Here is a 16,776-nt window from a genome sequence, read left to right on the forward strand (position 1 = left end):
TGGTTTTCTTTGTTACAAACGAGTATTCTTTGCACATTACATGTAGGAGGAGAGTTACATCTACATTTCACGTTGGTCAGCTCCTTCTACATGCTTTCAGGAGCGACATCTTGTAGGGTAATGGTTATCTTTAAGGATTGTCAACCTGATGGTCGTAGATTCAAAACCCTCCGGTGGCAGAAAATGTTCGTAAATTTTAGACATATCCCATTGTGCTCATTGTCCACACCGTGTGAAACGGAATGATTCAATTTGGAATTAACGATGGGAATATTAAATTACAAAATCAATGAAACAAGTAGTGGAGAAAAATTGCATAATTCTTATAAATATTAACATTACATTCATGTTTTTAGTAATATAATCGCAAGTAAAATCAATGTTATAAACAATGTAAGTTGATAAAATGAGTCTGGAACACGTCAATATCTCCTTTGGACGTATTGCAACCGACCGGAAGTGGCCTCGAGACCCGATATCTCCTTTGGACGTATTGCAACCGACCGGAAGTGGCCATGAGACCCGATATCTCCTTTGGACGTATTGCAGCCGACCGGAAGTGGCCATGAGACCCGATATCTCCTTTGGACGTATTGCAACCGACCGAAAGTGGCCATGAGACCCGATATCTCCTTTGGACGTATTGCAGCCGACCGGAAGTGGCCATGAGACTCGATATCTCCTTTGGACATATTGCAACCGACCGGAAGTGGCCTCGGGACCCGATATCTCCTTTGGACGTATTGCAGCCGACCGGAAGTGGCCTCGAGACCCGATATCTCGTTTGGACGTATTGCAACCGACCGGAAGTGGCCATGAGACCCGATATCTCGGTTGGACGTATTTCAACCGACAGGAAGTGGCCATGAGACCCGATATCACCTTTGGACGTATTGCAACCAACCGGAAGGTGCCTCGAGACCCGATATCTCCTTTGGACGTATTGCAATAATCGAACGAAAGGGGCCAGGAGGCCCGATATCTCCTTTGGACGTATTGCAACCGACCGGAAGTGGCCATGAGACTCGATATCTCCTTTGGACGTATTGCAGTCAGCTGAAAGTGGAGAAGGTACCCTATGTTGTGTTTGGCTGGACGATGTGGTTCTGTATAATTTTTTGCAAACTAAATTTTGTGTTATATGTATTTCTTATAATTCTAATTATACAATATATGATATATTTTTCTTTGTTTAAACTTCTGATACGATATTTACGTTAGCCGTATTGCACTAAAATTTATTATTTTTTTTCAGTACATTCTTTGATAGGTGTATTTTTCTGTTCCTTTTGGTAACTTTCGGGTACTTGAGATATGGGCCCCACTGCAGAACCAAGGTAACGCACTTGCTATATTAACGTCATCGAAAATTTCAACTAGCATAACTTTAGTATCCTACAAATTTCTGTTATGCAAATGTACAGGAGGTATCACGTGTAGATGCAAGCTCAAGAACATAATTGTGGTCGCAGTTTCGAAAGGTCACGTCTGCCTGGATTTAGAACCTCTTTGGTATCTTTCGAAGAACCTCATGAAGCTTTTCACACGCGGTACAAGATCGTTGTTAGTTGCTTGAGAGCAAGAAAGCTCGTTGGAGAACTCGTGAAGAAGGTTCGCTTTTTAATATATGGAGCTCCTCCTCGGAAGACAATCTCGGTGAACGTGGTTGACGATATTAACCCGGGAGTCCGCGGGCAAATAGACCCTTAAGGCGGAAGTTTGTGCCAAGTTTAATTCTGGCAATGGCGAGATGGGAGCGGTGGTCGTTAGCATGTGCAAAGACAGAACGTGACCTTGCGTCTTAAGAACACTTGCAAATTCCCAGAACACTTGCTTCTCTGCTGATTCGGTCGGCAAGCTCCTTTCCTTTTTTCTCCCCTGCTCTTTAAACGTCCATATGTTTATCATTAAGTGGAATTTTAAGAAGCCAGCGAGACGAAAAAGTGCTTAGATTTTTCGTGTGGGGAAATCCGTGCTGTAAAAATTCTTTTCTGTAACGAACCATGTGCTGTAAAGATTATTTTTTTGGACGAAGAGTATTCTGTAAAGATTCTTTCCTGTGACGAATGATGTGCTGTACAGATTCTTTCGTCTGACTAAGAGTATTGTAAAGATTCCTTCCTGTGACGAACGATGTACTGTATAGATTATTTCGTCTGACGAACGATGTACTCTAAAGATTCTTTCCTGTAACGAACGATGTACTGTATAGATTATTTCGTCTGACGAACGATGTACTCTAAAGATTCTTTCCTGTGACGAATGATGTGCTGTACAGATTCTTTCGTCTGACGAAGAGTGTTCTGTAAAAATTCTTTCCTGTGACGAACGATGTGCTGTAAAGATTCTTTCGTCTGACGAACAATGTACTCTAAAGATTATTTCTTGTAACGAACGATGTGCTGTACAGATTGTTTTGTCTGACTAAGAGTGTTCTGTAAAGATTCTTTCCTGTGACAAACGATGTGCTGTAAAAATTATTTCGTTTGAGAAGAGTGTTTAAAGATTCTTTCCTGTGACGAATGATGTGCTGTACAGATTCTTTCGTCTGACGAAGAGTGTTCTGTAAAAATTCTTTCCTGTGACGAACGATGTGCTGTAAAGATTCTTTCGTCTGACGAACAATGTACTCTAAAGATTATTTCTTGTAACGAACGATGTGCTGTACAGATTGTTTCGTCTGACTAAGAGTGTTCTGTAAAGATTCTTTCCTGTGACAAACGATGTGCTGTAAAAATTATTTCGTTTGAGAAGAGTGTTTAAAGATTCTTTCCTGTGACGAATGATGTGCTGTACAGATTCTTTCGTCTGACGAAGAGTGTTCTGTAAAAATTCTTTCCTGTGACGAACGATGTGCTGTAAAGATTCTTTCGTCTGACGAACAATGTACTCTAAAGATTATTTCTTGTAACGAACGATGTGCTGTACAGATTGTTTCGTCTGACTAAGAGTGTTCTGTAAAGATTCTTTCCTGTGACAAACGATGTGCTGTAAAAATTATTTCGTTTGAGAAGAGTGTTTAAAGATTCTTTCCTGTGACGAATGATGTGCTGTACAGATTCTTTCGTCTGACGAAGAGTGTTCTGTAAAAATTCTTTCCTGTGACGAACGATGTGCTGTAAAGATTCTTTCGTCTGACGAACAATGTACTCTAAAGATTATTTCTTGTAACGAACGATGTGCTGTACAGATTGTTTCGTCTGACTAAGAGTGTTCTGTAAAGATTCTTTCCTGTGACAAACGATGTGCTGTAAAAATTATTTCGTTTGAGAAGAGTGTTTAAAGATTCTTTCCTGTGACGAATGATGTGCTGTACAGATTCTTTCGTCTGACGAAGAGTGTTCTGTAAAAATTCTTTCCTGTGACGAACGATGTGCTGTAAAGATTCTTTCGTCTGACGAACAATGTACTCTAAAGATTATTTCTTGTAACGAACGATGTGCTGTACAGATTGTTTCGTCTGACTAAGAGTGTTCTGTAAAGATTCTTTCCTGTGACAAACGATGTGCTGTAAAAATTATTTCGTTTGAGAAGAGTGTTTAAAGATTCTTTCCTGTGACGAATGATGTGCTGTACAGATTCTTTCGTCTGACGAAGAGTGTTCTGTAAAAATTCTTTCCTGTGACGAACGATGTGCTGTAAAGATTCTTTCGTCTGACGAACAATGTACTCTAAAGATTATTTCTTGTAACGAACGATGTGCTGTACAGATTGTTTCGTCTGACTAAGAGTGTTCTGTAAAGATTCTTTCCTGTGACAAACGATGTGCTGTAAAAATTATTTCGTTTGAGAAGAGTGTTTAAAGATTCTTTCCTGTGACGAATGATGTGCTGTACAGATTCTTTCGTCTGACGAAGAGTGTTCTGTAAAAATTCTTTCCTGTGACGAACGATGTGCTGTAAAGATTCTTTCGTCTGACGAACAATGTACTCTAAAGATTATTTCTTGTAACGAACGATGTGCTGCACAGATTGTTTCGTCTGACTAAGAGTGTTCTGTAAAGATTCTTTCCTGTGACAAACGATGTGCTGTAAAAATTATTTCGTTTGAGAAGAGTGTTTAAAGATTCTTTCCTGTGACGAATGATGTGCTGTACAGATTCTTTCGTCTGACTAAGAGTGTTTTGTAAAGATTCTTTCCTGTGACGAACGATGTGCTGTAAAGATTCTTTCGTCTGACTAAGAGCGTTCTGTAAAGATTCTTTCCTGTGACAAACGCAGTGATGTAAAGTTTCTCTCCTTTGACAAACACAGTGGTCTAAAGTTTCTCTCCTGTGACGAACGGCATGCTTTAAAGATTCATGTTACAAACGACGAACGATTGAACCTTGCTGGTATTCCACGTATCAACTTCTCCATTATTTTCTCCATCTTTCCAAAAATACCAAACCGATTGGATATCTATCAGGAGTTTCCAAGATTATGCCTCTTGATAGGAATTGCACCGAGACCGAGACGCGCTTGTAAAAAAACTGAAACGAGAACGAAATAAGCCCTTCGAGACTTGTTGTGATGAGACCGAGAATGAGACAGACGTGTCTTAAATCGAGATGGAACCGAGACTTAGTGTGAGGTCTCGTTCGAGTCTGTGGCATGATACTGGACAAAATATATATAAGAAAATAAAATAAAAACGTAACCAAATTTAGTTCATATGTGCCAAGTAAATAGATACATACTCGATTATCGATAAGCCACGGTGTCAATTGTGAGCCTGTGCTGCGTGGTCGCATGTATATTCAGGAGAAATATACGTTTTTACAGAGTTCGTAGCGTCGAAACGAGGCGTCAAACAGAAAAACGTTATCAAGAGATGTTATTCTGCCAAATCTCGTCTCGTCAACACCTCTATCTATTGCACGTGCTCTTCTCCCGTGGGGAATTCCATTTGGAGAAGCAGATGTGGAAGTTTATACGTATTATTTTGGAACCTCGATTGTTCGGTGTCACTTTTTCCCCCCTTTTCAGTGATATTTTCAACAAAATTCTAAATTCCCATAGAATGTGAACAATTGTGGGAACACCCATTTACACGTGATTTCATGTAGCTGTCGTGATAATTTCATGCATAACACGCATCATAGTCTTTTTTTATATATATAATATTGGAAAATGCGCGCGTTAGACATACTTAAATATGGTACATGTTATTTTTTAAGTTTAAACCATAAGAGCAACAGATTTGCGTGGTATTTGTTTTGTTTGTAACACATGTATTGAATATCGCGAAAAGGGCCACAATTCACATTTTACGCCAAATAAATTCGCATTATTTCGCGATTTCGAATGGATAAAAGTGTGTTCAGAACATGTCACTGCACATACTTAAACACTGTTTTGCATTTGTGATAAATCAGTGTTCGTAGTAATAGTATTGAGAGAGTGGACAAAGTATGGTAACTCAAAGCAACAGGGCTTTCTCACCGACACAGATCACAGAATGAGTGAATACAAGATTTCATTCTCGTAATCCTGGAACTTTCAGGGATTTACGCAACCCAAAAAAAGGAATAACCACCGTGTACAGTGCATAGATAAAGTTGTTCTCAAATTTTCATGCTCAGGTTTCAGAATTAGGTTCTCCTGCTGCCGACATAATTATCCAGACAGGACGTTTTGTCTACCAGGAGAAAACACAAAAAGAGTGTCTGGAACGTTGACTCAATATCACTTTCACATTCCCATGCATGTTTCGTCCTGCTCGTGTCTCCTCTTCACAAAGGTGGGAAGGATGTTATATGCAATCTGTACGAATGTACGCATATTGGAAGTACGAAAGTAGTGACTAAGTTATACTTTTCTAGAACAAGAATTTTGTTTCGAATCATTCCTGTAATGTGAGCCTACTGGGTCTGTACTTAAAATGTTAGGTTTTTTACGTACATTTTATTTATGTGGCATTCCATTATCACGGGTGGGACACGCGGACTAAATTTTTATATTAACATTCTTCCTACAGTTTCTGTGCAATGAAATATTAAACTTTACACTGTTGATTAAACATAACTACTCTTAAATACTTTCAGATTTGTAGCTACAAGTGAACAATTTTCTGTCACTGGTGGAACAGACGAAACACTGCCTCTTTACTTACTAAGAAATTTATTTTAATTTCTGTGAATTGTCGAATGATGAAAAATAAATTATTGAATACAAAGAGATAAGGTAATTGACATTTGAATATTCTAGTCGAATTGAAGCGGAAATGTAACACTTAAAGGAGAAATTAATTGTTTTTGGAAATGAATGTGTGTAAAATTATTTTTTCCCTGTTACAAACAGTATTTGTCTTTTTGTTCCTTTTTTGTGTTTGTGTATGATTCTGTATGCTTGGGTTTCTTCCATGGTTCTGTGTAGCTTATAAGATCCAATAAGGTTTGAACTTTCAGCCCTCTCGTCATGCGACGCGGGAGGAAGTATAAATATGGCCTCTGACGGAGGACAGGACAGTGTGTGTGTTTAGGATAGCAGAAGGGAGAGCGATCTTCGGGCTCCAGTGGCCTCCCTTGAGAAAAAGCATCCCGAGGCAGTTCTGCCGATGCTTAGCTTCCACTTGGCAGTTCTGCCGTGGGGCTCAAGTTAGAGGAATGTAAATAATGTAAATTAGAGAATTATTGGAAGAATCCGAGCCTTGTTTTGTTAAATTGTAAATAAATGTATAAAGCCCATTTCTGCGAGTTTTCAGCAATCACCCTGCAACATTAATTCAGTAAGTTCTTGCCTGTGATTGATTCTTTGGTTCCGAGCGCTCTGGTGAGGAACGGGATGGGAACCCAGGACTAACGAGCCTATTTAGTTGTTTCTTTGGGTTTTTCCTGCCAGAAGCGGCCCGGTAAGGGTGGAGTGTTGCGGAACATCCCTCACATATAATTTAATTTCAGTCACACAAATTCTAATTATAAAGAACTGTAATTAGCAGTAAGAACGTCAAAAATGTAGATGAATAAGCAGAGCATGGTCAACTCACTGTGTTTCAGTCAGACGCATGTAATGGTCTATTTACCATAATTCCAATTCATCCATCTTGAAAGGAAGAGATGGATGAAACCTCGAAAAGAAAAAAAAAGCTGAAATAAACGAATCCACTTAGCCCTAAGTTTGCCCACTTGTTTTTCCTTCCTCTTTCAGAAACGAACTTTTATCTCTCCTCTCTTTTTCCCTTTCAGGTGAAATGGGCTCATGGAAACGTTGTTGGTTGTTCGAGAACCTTCAGTGAACTTCCAAGATAGGAAAAATGTAATTAGGAAATTCGTCGGTTGTGTGTAACTATGGCAACACACACAGGACCCTCAAGACAGCGTTCTCTGAAGGATCGGCTTAGAGACGGGATAACAGGAAGCCTCCCTTGGCAGTAAGTAATATTTTTCATTTTTTTTTTCCTGTTTCTTACTTTCTTTCTTTTTCAGTGTCCCTTAACCACTTGCTCTCTTATAGGAATATTTAAGATGTTGAAAATGTAATAGTTATAAATGCTTGTTGCTGTGCACAAATAATAATTTATTAACACATACGTTCACTCTCATGATCAGGGATCTTCTTTTCCAGGCCTTTTAAGACAGTACATTTGCACGTAATAACATCCCATTTCTTGTCGCTTACAACTAGAAAATGTTTTCATTTTGCATTTTTAATTATTATTTTTTTTTTTTTTTTTTTTTTTTTTTTTTTTTTTTTTTTTATCATTGGTCATTCTCCGAATTTTGGGAGGGTTTCATTGGCTTTTTCAGTATTGTAATCATTATTTTTGGGCGTCTTACTTTTTTTTTTGACCCTTTACGATCATTTCGTGCATTGTTGTGATAGTTCCTCCCAAATTCTACACACCGAACTGCAAATTCTTCAAACCAAGGTTGATGCAGTTTTTACACATTTACTAGGGGTGCTGAAAAGTTCGTGGCGTGGCCCAGAAGGAATGCAGTGGGAATTATGAAATTTCACAGTTACTCAATGTACTCCTTTCCAAGCTCAATGAACTTCTTGGAACAATGCTCCAACTTTTGAAGATCCCTTAAAAACAATCTGAAGTTAGCTTCTACCTGCGGCAGTGTTTATCTCCTGATTGGGTGCAAAATTGTGTCCCTTCAGAGGTTTTTTGAGTTGGGGTAGGAAAAGGTAGTCTGACAGCCAGATCGGGGTAATAGGGGGATCATCAAGACATTGAAAGCCCAAGTCACGCAGTTTCAGCTGTTTTTGCAATGCTCGATGAGCAGGCTCATTGTCGTGAAGGAACAGAGCTCCTTTTTTGAGTTTCCACGGCGTTGATGCTTCAGAATCTCTTTCAGTTGGGCGAGTTATGATGTGTAGTACTGTGCATTAACTGTATGGCCCTTGGGTAAGTAATCTATAAGAAACACGTCGTCCTTATCCCAGGAAAACGAAGCAAACACCTTCCCTGTAGACTTTTGTGCTTTGAACATCTTAGAATAAGGTGAATTAGAGTGCTGGCATTCCATCGATTGCTGCTTTGTCTTCCGATCATGGTGACATAAGCAGGTTTAATCCATGGTAACAAATCTTGACAGGAATTGTTCGGCATGTTCAAAATGGAACATGATTTTCCTGAATGCCTCCACCCTTTCGTACTTTCGGTCCGCGGACAGATTTTTTGACACCCATTTCTCTGAGAGTTTATGCATGCGCAAAACATAGTGAATTATGATAACAACGCGTTCCCAGTCTGTGCTACACATTTCACACATGTGGCAGTGCGAGAATTGGGTCATCAATTTAAACGATGATTTGCGGAACCTGTGCCACCCACTTTTTCAAAGCTGCATATGAAGAAGCAGACTCTGCAGGGTGTTGCGCATTTCCCCATGCATCTCCTTTGGAGACTTGCCCTGGAGGAATAAAACCTCATCACAGCCCTTGTTTCTGTGTTCGTAAATCTCGCTTGCTGGACAGACTTGCTCACTTCATAGGACTTAATAAAAAAACAGGAAAGGCTTCGGTTAATGCTCTGACTTTTGGTGCTTGAACGTACAAGGATATGAACTTTCAAGACATAATATGACCTTCCTTTAAATTGTTTGGGATCATGGTTGGGCCACACGAACTTTTCAGCAACCCGGTAAATGTGTGTTGGCTTTGTTGAAATGACCTGATGTCGCACATAGCGATGTCCGTTCAACCGTATAAACTGCGGGCTCTCTCTGGAAGTTAGTGCATGCGGTGTACGCGTATATATTTACTCCGGTGCATAAAAATCTGTATAAAATCGGTTTCACAATGTGAATTGACAATGAGAATGCATTTCAAAAACAGATGCAGAGAGCTTCAAGACAAGACGAATCCAATACTACGAAAAAGTTGTTTCGCAAAATTGATAAGAACTTTTTTTTTTTTACCAATTTAGAAAATCTGAAAATTAAGAATTGTGTTTAAAGCCTTTCTGCCTGCACCATATTTATTTTTTTTTAAAAAAAATCTTACTATAGATTAACGCAGAATTGAATAAGCTAAACTTTGATGTAACTCGTTTTTATGTTGGTCTACTGGTAAATTTTTAATTGGAGTATAAACTCCATTATCCGTAATTTTCAATCCGACAGTAGTTCCTCCCATTGTATAAATAGACATTACCTTATTTTGGCACACACAGGAGATGTACCACTCCGATGACAGAGGCAATATATTCGTCGAAACCTTTCGTACTCCATACATTTATCTACCGCCATTAGTTCTTTTAAATTAAGAGCCTTAAACGCAGAAGTTAAAATGGACATAAAACACTTTGTTTAATTAAATTCTGGTATTTCTATATTTACTTTTAACGCTCTGCGACCCGTTTTCATGCTCTCATTTTGATTTTCATTTCTCTGTCGGTTCTTTTGTCACCCCCGACCGTCTCCCTCTACTCCCGCTGTGTATCAAATTAAATTTGGTGGAATATTTGGAACTGGGGGAAGCATTTCGTTCGCTCTGTCTTGATGTTGATGTCTGCGTTCCTCCGACGAAGAACTTCTACTGCTGTCGGCTCGATATTTCTGGGACCTCGTTATTTTCTTCTGACCCCGTTTTTATCTTCTGCTTCTGCCCAGCAAAATCAAAAACAGAAGCTGCAAGAATGACGTTCTTGTCAGTTTCTTCTCTTCTTATCGTTTTTGATTGGGTTGGCAGAGTAGGGATGGTACAAGCCGAAACAAAAGTTGATGCTAACAGTCTACGGATTGTACAGAGCAATCTAGGGGTGGTACAGAAACTGGACGAGACTTTTCACCTACGTTGAGTGGTATGGCTTTATCATTTTATGCAGTGGCGTGCCCAAGTTGGTTGATTGGTGGGGGCATAATCCTCTCCTTTGGCTCAGTTGTCCTTACAAAAAAGGCAGAGGCAAGAAAATCTGACAAAATGACGATTAGTACTAAAAAAAGTGTACATACTTCCCCTCCCATTTCTAAAATCCTAATCACGCACTAATCGTATGAACTACGTTTCTACTACAGTCCCGCCGCTCTTTTATCCGGCGCGGGAACCGCCTTGATGGCAGTGACCCTCTGTTGCCGCGTTTACCTACGAAGAAACTTGCGCTCAACAGCCAATTACACCCACCGCTGCCCCCCTGTTTGGAGAACAAGCGGCAACCTTTGAAACCATCCTCCCCGAAGCAGCCAGCAGGGAAACAGGATATTGTCAAAATAGCTGTTCTGCGCTGTGATTACCACTTCACCATCGGGGAGGCCCACAAATAAAAGAATACGTGGATAGCCCGTGGAACGTACAATTGTTCGGTTAATGCACTCATCGGATATCCGGACACTTCGGAAAATCCAGATGTCAAAATATCCGATATCCGGATATTTGAAATTCGGGTGGAAAATTAACCGATATCACAACATCCGATATCTGGATATTTGAAATCCAGGTAGAAAATTAACCAATACCAGAATATACGATATCCAGATATTTGAAATCCTGGTAGAAAATTAACGATATCAAATATCCAGATATTTGAAATCCGGGTAGAAAATTATTCAATATCAGAATATCCAATATCCAGATATTTGAAATTCGGGTGGAAAATTTACCGATATCAAAATATCCGATATCTGGATATTTGAAATCCGGGTGGAAAATTATCCGATATCTGTATATTTGAAATCCAGGTAGAAAATTATCCTATATAAGAATATCCAATATCTGGATATTTGAAATCTGGGTAGAAATTAACCGGTCAGAATATCCAATCCGGGTGAAAAATTACCCGATATCTGGATATTTGCAATCCGGGTAGAAAATTGACCGATATCAGAATATCCGATACCCAGATATTTGAAATCCGGGTAGAAAATTAACGATATCAAAATATCCAATATCCAGATATTTGAAATCCGGGTAGAAAATTATTCAATATCAGAATATCCAGTATCCAGATATTTGAAATCCGGGTGAAAAATTTACCGATATCAGAATATCCGATATCTGGATATTTGAAATCCGGGTGGAAAATTATCCGATATCTGGATATTTGAAATCCGGGTGGAAAATTATCCGATATCTGGATATTTGAAATCCGGGTGGAAAATTATCCGATATCTGGATATTTGAAATCCGGGTAGAATATCCAGATATTTGAAATCCGGGTAGAAAATTATCCGATATCTGGATATTTGAAATCTAGGTAGAAATTAACCGATGTCAGAATATCCAATATCCAGATATTTAAAATTCGGGTAGAAAATTAACCGATATCAGAATATCCAATATCCAGATATTTGAAATCCGGGTAGAAAATTATTCAATATCAGAATATAAAATATCCAGATATTTGAAATCCAGGTAGAAAATTAACCGATATCTGTATATTTGAAATCCGGGTAGAAGATTAACAATATCAGAATATCCAATATGTATTTATTTAGCAAAAGATCCTTAACAGAACCAATAGTTCCAATTACAAATTATCATATTAAAAACATTTATAATAAAGATTGTATATACATTTTAAAAATTACAAAAATACAAGACTACAGAATTACAATATTACAAAATACAAAGATAAACATAAAGAAAGATAAAAATAAAAAATGGCAGTAGGTATGTTACACAAAGTAACAGAACAAAATACAAACACAATATAGTACGATCACAACAGAGTACTGCTAAATCCTTATACTTTCAAATATCCAGATATTTGAAATCCGGGTAGAAAATTATTCAATATCAGAATATCCAATATCCAGATATTTGAAATCCGAGTGAAAAATTAACCATCAGAATATCCGATATCTGGATATTTGAAATCTGGGTAGAAAATTAACCGATATCAGAATATCCGATATCCAGGTATTTCAAATCCGGGTAGAAAATTACCAGATATCAGAATATCCGGGTTGAAAATTAACCGATATCAGAATATCCGATATCTGGATATTTGAAATCCAGGTAGAAGATTAACTGATATCAGAATATCCGATATCCAGATATTTGAAATCCCGGTAGAAAATTATCCGATACCAGAATATCCAATATCCAGATATTTGAATCAGGGTAGAAAATTAACCGATATCAGATTATCCGATATCTGGATATTTGAAATCGGGTAGAAAATTAACCGATATCAGAATATCCAATATTCAGATATTTAAAATCCGGGTAGAAAATTAACCGATATCAGAAAATCCAATATCCAGATATTTAAAATCCATGTAGAAAATTAACCGATATCAGAATATCCAATATCCAGATATTGGAAATCCGGGTAGAAAATTATCCGATAATCGGATTTGGCCATCCTGAATTTCTACACGCAAGATTCCTGCACAGCTACTATTAGAACAGCCAATTGGATATCTGAGAAGCTACATCTGTTTGTTTACATCGACTCCGTTCCAACAGAGGACAGAGATTAGATCCTTATCTCTCTCTCCTGTTGCGTCGCTCTCTAGAGAACACTCATCCGATGAGCTGTTTAATTCACCCGTCTCCCTCAGACCCGTCCCTTCCTGACAGTGACAGATTCGTGCGGCGTCCGAGTCTCCCCCGAAAGCTCTCTTTCTCAAGTTCTCGGGGAGATTTTCGTGCCGAGGGAGGAAAAAAACCTCCTGCGTGCTACTTTCTTCCTTGTCAGTCGGAGAAACTTTCCAAGGAGTTTTGGCGGATGAAGGAAAAATGGAGCGAGCCAAGGAACAGGCCGTAAATTGAACAAACACCACCGACTGTGAAATGGGTTTAATTTAATTTCGAGAGAGTGAATTCATTTTGTCTGAACCTGTCTTCTTGGTATTTTCTGGGTCCTTGCTAACACTGCATGTCAACCTTCTATGGTAATCGGCCATGGTGACTTCGTTTTGACTTATTTTTACGCCACTTTATTTTAAAAGCCAGGATGGACGCGACTTTGACGATGAGAGAGACAAGAATCATTATTCAACATCATCATCGCCATCAACTCAAGTATCAGAGGTACAGTTTTCTTCATGGAGTGAATGGGCCATGAGAACCGGCGGCTGGAATTTTCCATAGGCGCTGATGGAAGTATTGCTTTTCAAGTACTCTAGGAGCATGTTTTTTTTAATATACGAGGTATGTCCAGAAAGTAGTACCCGTATGTTAATAAAAAAAATGTACGAAAGAAGTTACTCTTAAAAAACGGGGGTCCTACTCGCTACCGAAACTGGCATTTCTTTAAAATTTTGACACCATTGAAGATATTGCAACGACATTTGAACCGGGAGTACCTCAGTTTGTGAGAAACATGATGATGTGCTGGAAATGGCCACAATTTACGTACAGACAACATTTAACCCGTCGCGCCATATTTACGAATGTCCTTGCGAGTGTGTCTGTTGTTTCTGCCTGAATTGCTTCTTTAATGATTGCTTCCTTCGCGTCTTAAGTTCGTGATTTGTTTGGTAAACCCTCCCTTTCAATAAAAAAATAACCAGAGGATTCAGATCTGGCGAGCGCGGTGGCCAAAGTCTCATCGAAATGACGCGGTCGCCGAATGGCTGAATTTCGGCCATGCTTGCGTGTGATGTATGACATGTCGCATCCATTCTGTTATCGTAGAGAGATAGGTGCCAGCTTGGGCTGGAAGAAGCTTTACCATTCCGAGTGTAACTCGAGGAAAACCGGTCCGCCAAGCTCCAAATTTGGAGGCGGGAAGCAACGCAACCCCCGGAGATCGTTCGAATTTTCACTGCCACCGTCGCGATAGCATTTTCTATTATCACAGTGGAAACCCCGAACGAAAGGTCATGTTTGCAGGTGGTTTTGTCGACTCGGGCTGCAAGGCTCTTCACCCTTTCGGCCCCGGCTCGACAAAGGCCTGTCCGTCAACCTCTAAATCTTAGCCATCTAACCGGAGAATGCATTGCTTCCCGCCCACAGGTTGACGGACGGGGCCTGAAGGGTGAAGCGACTTTCAGTAGTAGGTGGAACCCTACGTTCTGGAACAGCCCTTTGACCTACTTTCTCGCCTTAATGGATTTCTCTCGTAAGGCATGAGCAGTGTTGCCAACTCCTCACTCGAAAAATCACCAAGGTTTTTGTTTTTGGGTATAACCTAACCTACAATGAGATAAAAATGGACAGAAAAAGCTCTGACATTACTTTTTAAGCTATTTTTTTTGCCAAACTCGTTTTTTGACCTACATTTGAAATGACTTACGATATTTTCCTATAAGGCTGCCTCCCTCTTACTGTAAGGCCCCCCCCCTCTCCCCTCCTCCCCTCGGTGTAATCTATCACAACCTACTAATAGGTTTTTGCTCTCAGCGTAAACTGTTTTACGGACTAAACTAACCTACAATGAGAGAAAATTAGGCAGAAGAAAAGCTCTGGCATCAGTTTTTAAGCTATTTTTTTACCTTCTGCAAATTTTGCTAACCTCGCTTTTTGACCTACATTTGAAATGACTTACGACATTTTCCTATAAGGCGGCTGTCTCTTCTTAGTGTAAACTCCCCCTCAGTGTAATCTACTACAACCTGCTAATAGGCTTTTGCTCTCAGCGTAATTTGTTTTACGAACTAAACTAACCTACAATAAGAGAAAATTAGACAGAAGAAAAGCTCTGGCATCAGTTTTTAAGCTATTTTTTACCTTTTGCAAATTTTGCTCTTATGCTAACTCGTTTTTTGACCTACATTTGAAATCACTTACGATATTTTCCTATAAGGCGGCTGTCTCTTCTTAGTGTAAGGTCCCTCAGTGTAATCTACTACAACCTGCTAATAGGCTTTTGCTCTTAGCGTAATCTGCCACGATGTGTTTTGTTTTTAAAACTCTCAGGTGTGATCTTCTACAATGTGTGTGTGTGTGTGATAATCAAAATTATTTTTGTTAAGGAAATCCCTGGCCCCTAAAAAAAGAAAATATCCCGCCAGGGGTGCGTGGTGCCCAACACAGTTCTAATGGCCACGGCTAACAAAGCCATGCCTTTGTAGAGTTTCATGGGTTCTTTTTTTTAAACTCCCCCATGACTCCCTACAGAGGACCTCCGTGTGTAATGTGTGTGTTTTATGATTGAAGAGAAGAAAAATTTTTGGTTAAGAATGGAATGTGTAAAAACTAAAAAAAGTTTCCGTAGGGGGTGCAGCATCTGAAAGAAATAAAAAAATATCCTCAAAATAGTGTACATAATATGATAGAAAAATATAAAAAAAAGTGTGAATGCAAAAATTAGTGTGAATGATTGTTTTTTTTTAAAAAAAATGATAGAAAAATATAAAAAAAGTGTGAATGCAAAAATAAGTGTGAATAATTGTTTTTTTTAAAAAAAAAAGTGGTGCAAGAAATAATACGTACTTTTTTGATGAAGAAGTCTAATGGTGCGAGCAGGTTTCTTCCTCGTCATAGTATCCCCATTCTCGGGTGTGGATGTTGCAGTCTAGCAGTCTCAATTTGGTGTCGTGGGGATCAAGCGCCACTTTGTTTATTGTGGATGTATGCAACTGATCGATGGTGCTCGTGATCCGATGTTCGGTCATACGTTTGATTTTTTTGTCGAACAAGCACGACTTGTAATCTTCTACGGTTAGTTTGTTTGTGCTCGAACGCCCCACCCCCTTTGCCTTTTTTATTTCGGTCTCATCCTGAATTTTGATGGCGTACATTTTCGCTCGAAGGCCAGCAAACTCTGTGATGATGCGGCCGTTGACTTCATCCTTCATCTTCCCGATCGTCATTTTCTGGCTGTCGTCGAAGAGAGGGTGATCTTTCGGATAATTGGAGAAATCGAAATGGTGGCTCATGCTTTTGAGATCTTCGTATAGATCATCGGTGCGGATGTTGTACACGAAGCTGTCCGTGTCGGTATACGCCACCTCGATCGCCTCTCCATAGCGTGGTTTCATGATGTTGTAGTGAAACTTGTACATGGCTAGCTTCGACAACTCGAGGATCGCGACTCCCACGGCGATTGGTTTGTTGAATGTTATGTGGCGAAGAGCACGTTCGATCAATACCAACGTGTCGCTCAGTATCGTGAAGTTCTTGTACGTGGGCTGAGCGACGAGCTTGTTTATTTTCTTCGGGTTGGAGACCAAGTTGATATTTCTTCTTTTCCTGGCATCTTCCATGCTCTTGCCGTAGATGCTGTTGTTCATCAATTTGTATAGGTCTTTGTCTGCGGAAGAAGAAGCTGATGCTCGACGTTGAGTGTTGCCGTCGATATAGGGTGCTAGCCACCTGGTCTGTTTAAACTTCAATCCCGAGTGCACGCGCTTTAAAACCAATCCATGCTGGAGGTAGAATTGTAGGAGACGATAATGCACCACGTAATTCTCTTTGCTCTTGAAGGTGAGCATCAGTTTCTTCTCCGGAGCCGATTCCA

General features: G+C 39.4%; 1 protein-coding gene across 3 annotated transcripts in view; it reads left to right on the forward strand.

The window, feature by feature from the left end:
* mtd (TLD domain-containing protein mustard) overlaps positions 1-16,776 on the forward strand; it is a 652,551-nt gene that overhangs the window by 220,063 nt on the left and 415,712 nt on the right. For all 3 annotated transcript variants that reach the window (XM_083130051.1, XM_083130056.1, XM_083130052.1), the window contains one exon: positions 7,166-7,350. In XM_083130051.1, the coding sequence (XP_082986177.1) occupies positions 7,268-7,350 (83 nt within the window). In that variant the 5' untranslated portion in view covers positions 7,166-7,267. The remainder of the gene's footprint in view (positions 1-7,165; positions 7,351-16,776) is intronic.

The sequence above is a fragment of the Lepisma saccharinum genome, chromosome 10 (assembly GCF_977018435.1).
Source record: "Lepisma saccharinum chromosome 10, izLepSacc3.1, whole genome shotgun sequence".
Lineage (NCBI taxonomy): Eukaryota > Metazoa > Arthropoda > Insecta > Zygentoma > Lepismatidae > Lepisma > Lepisma saccharinum.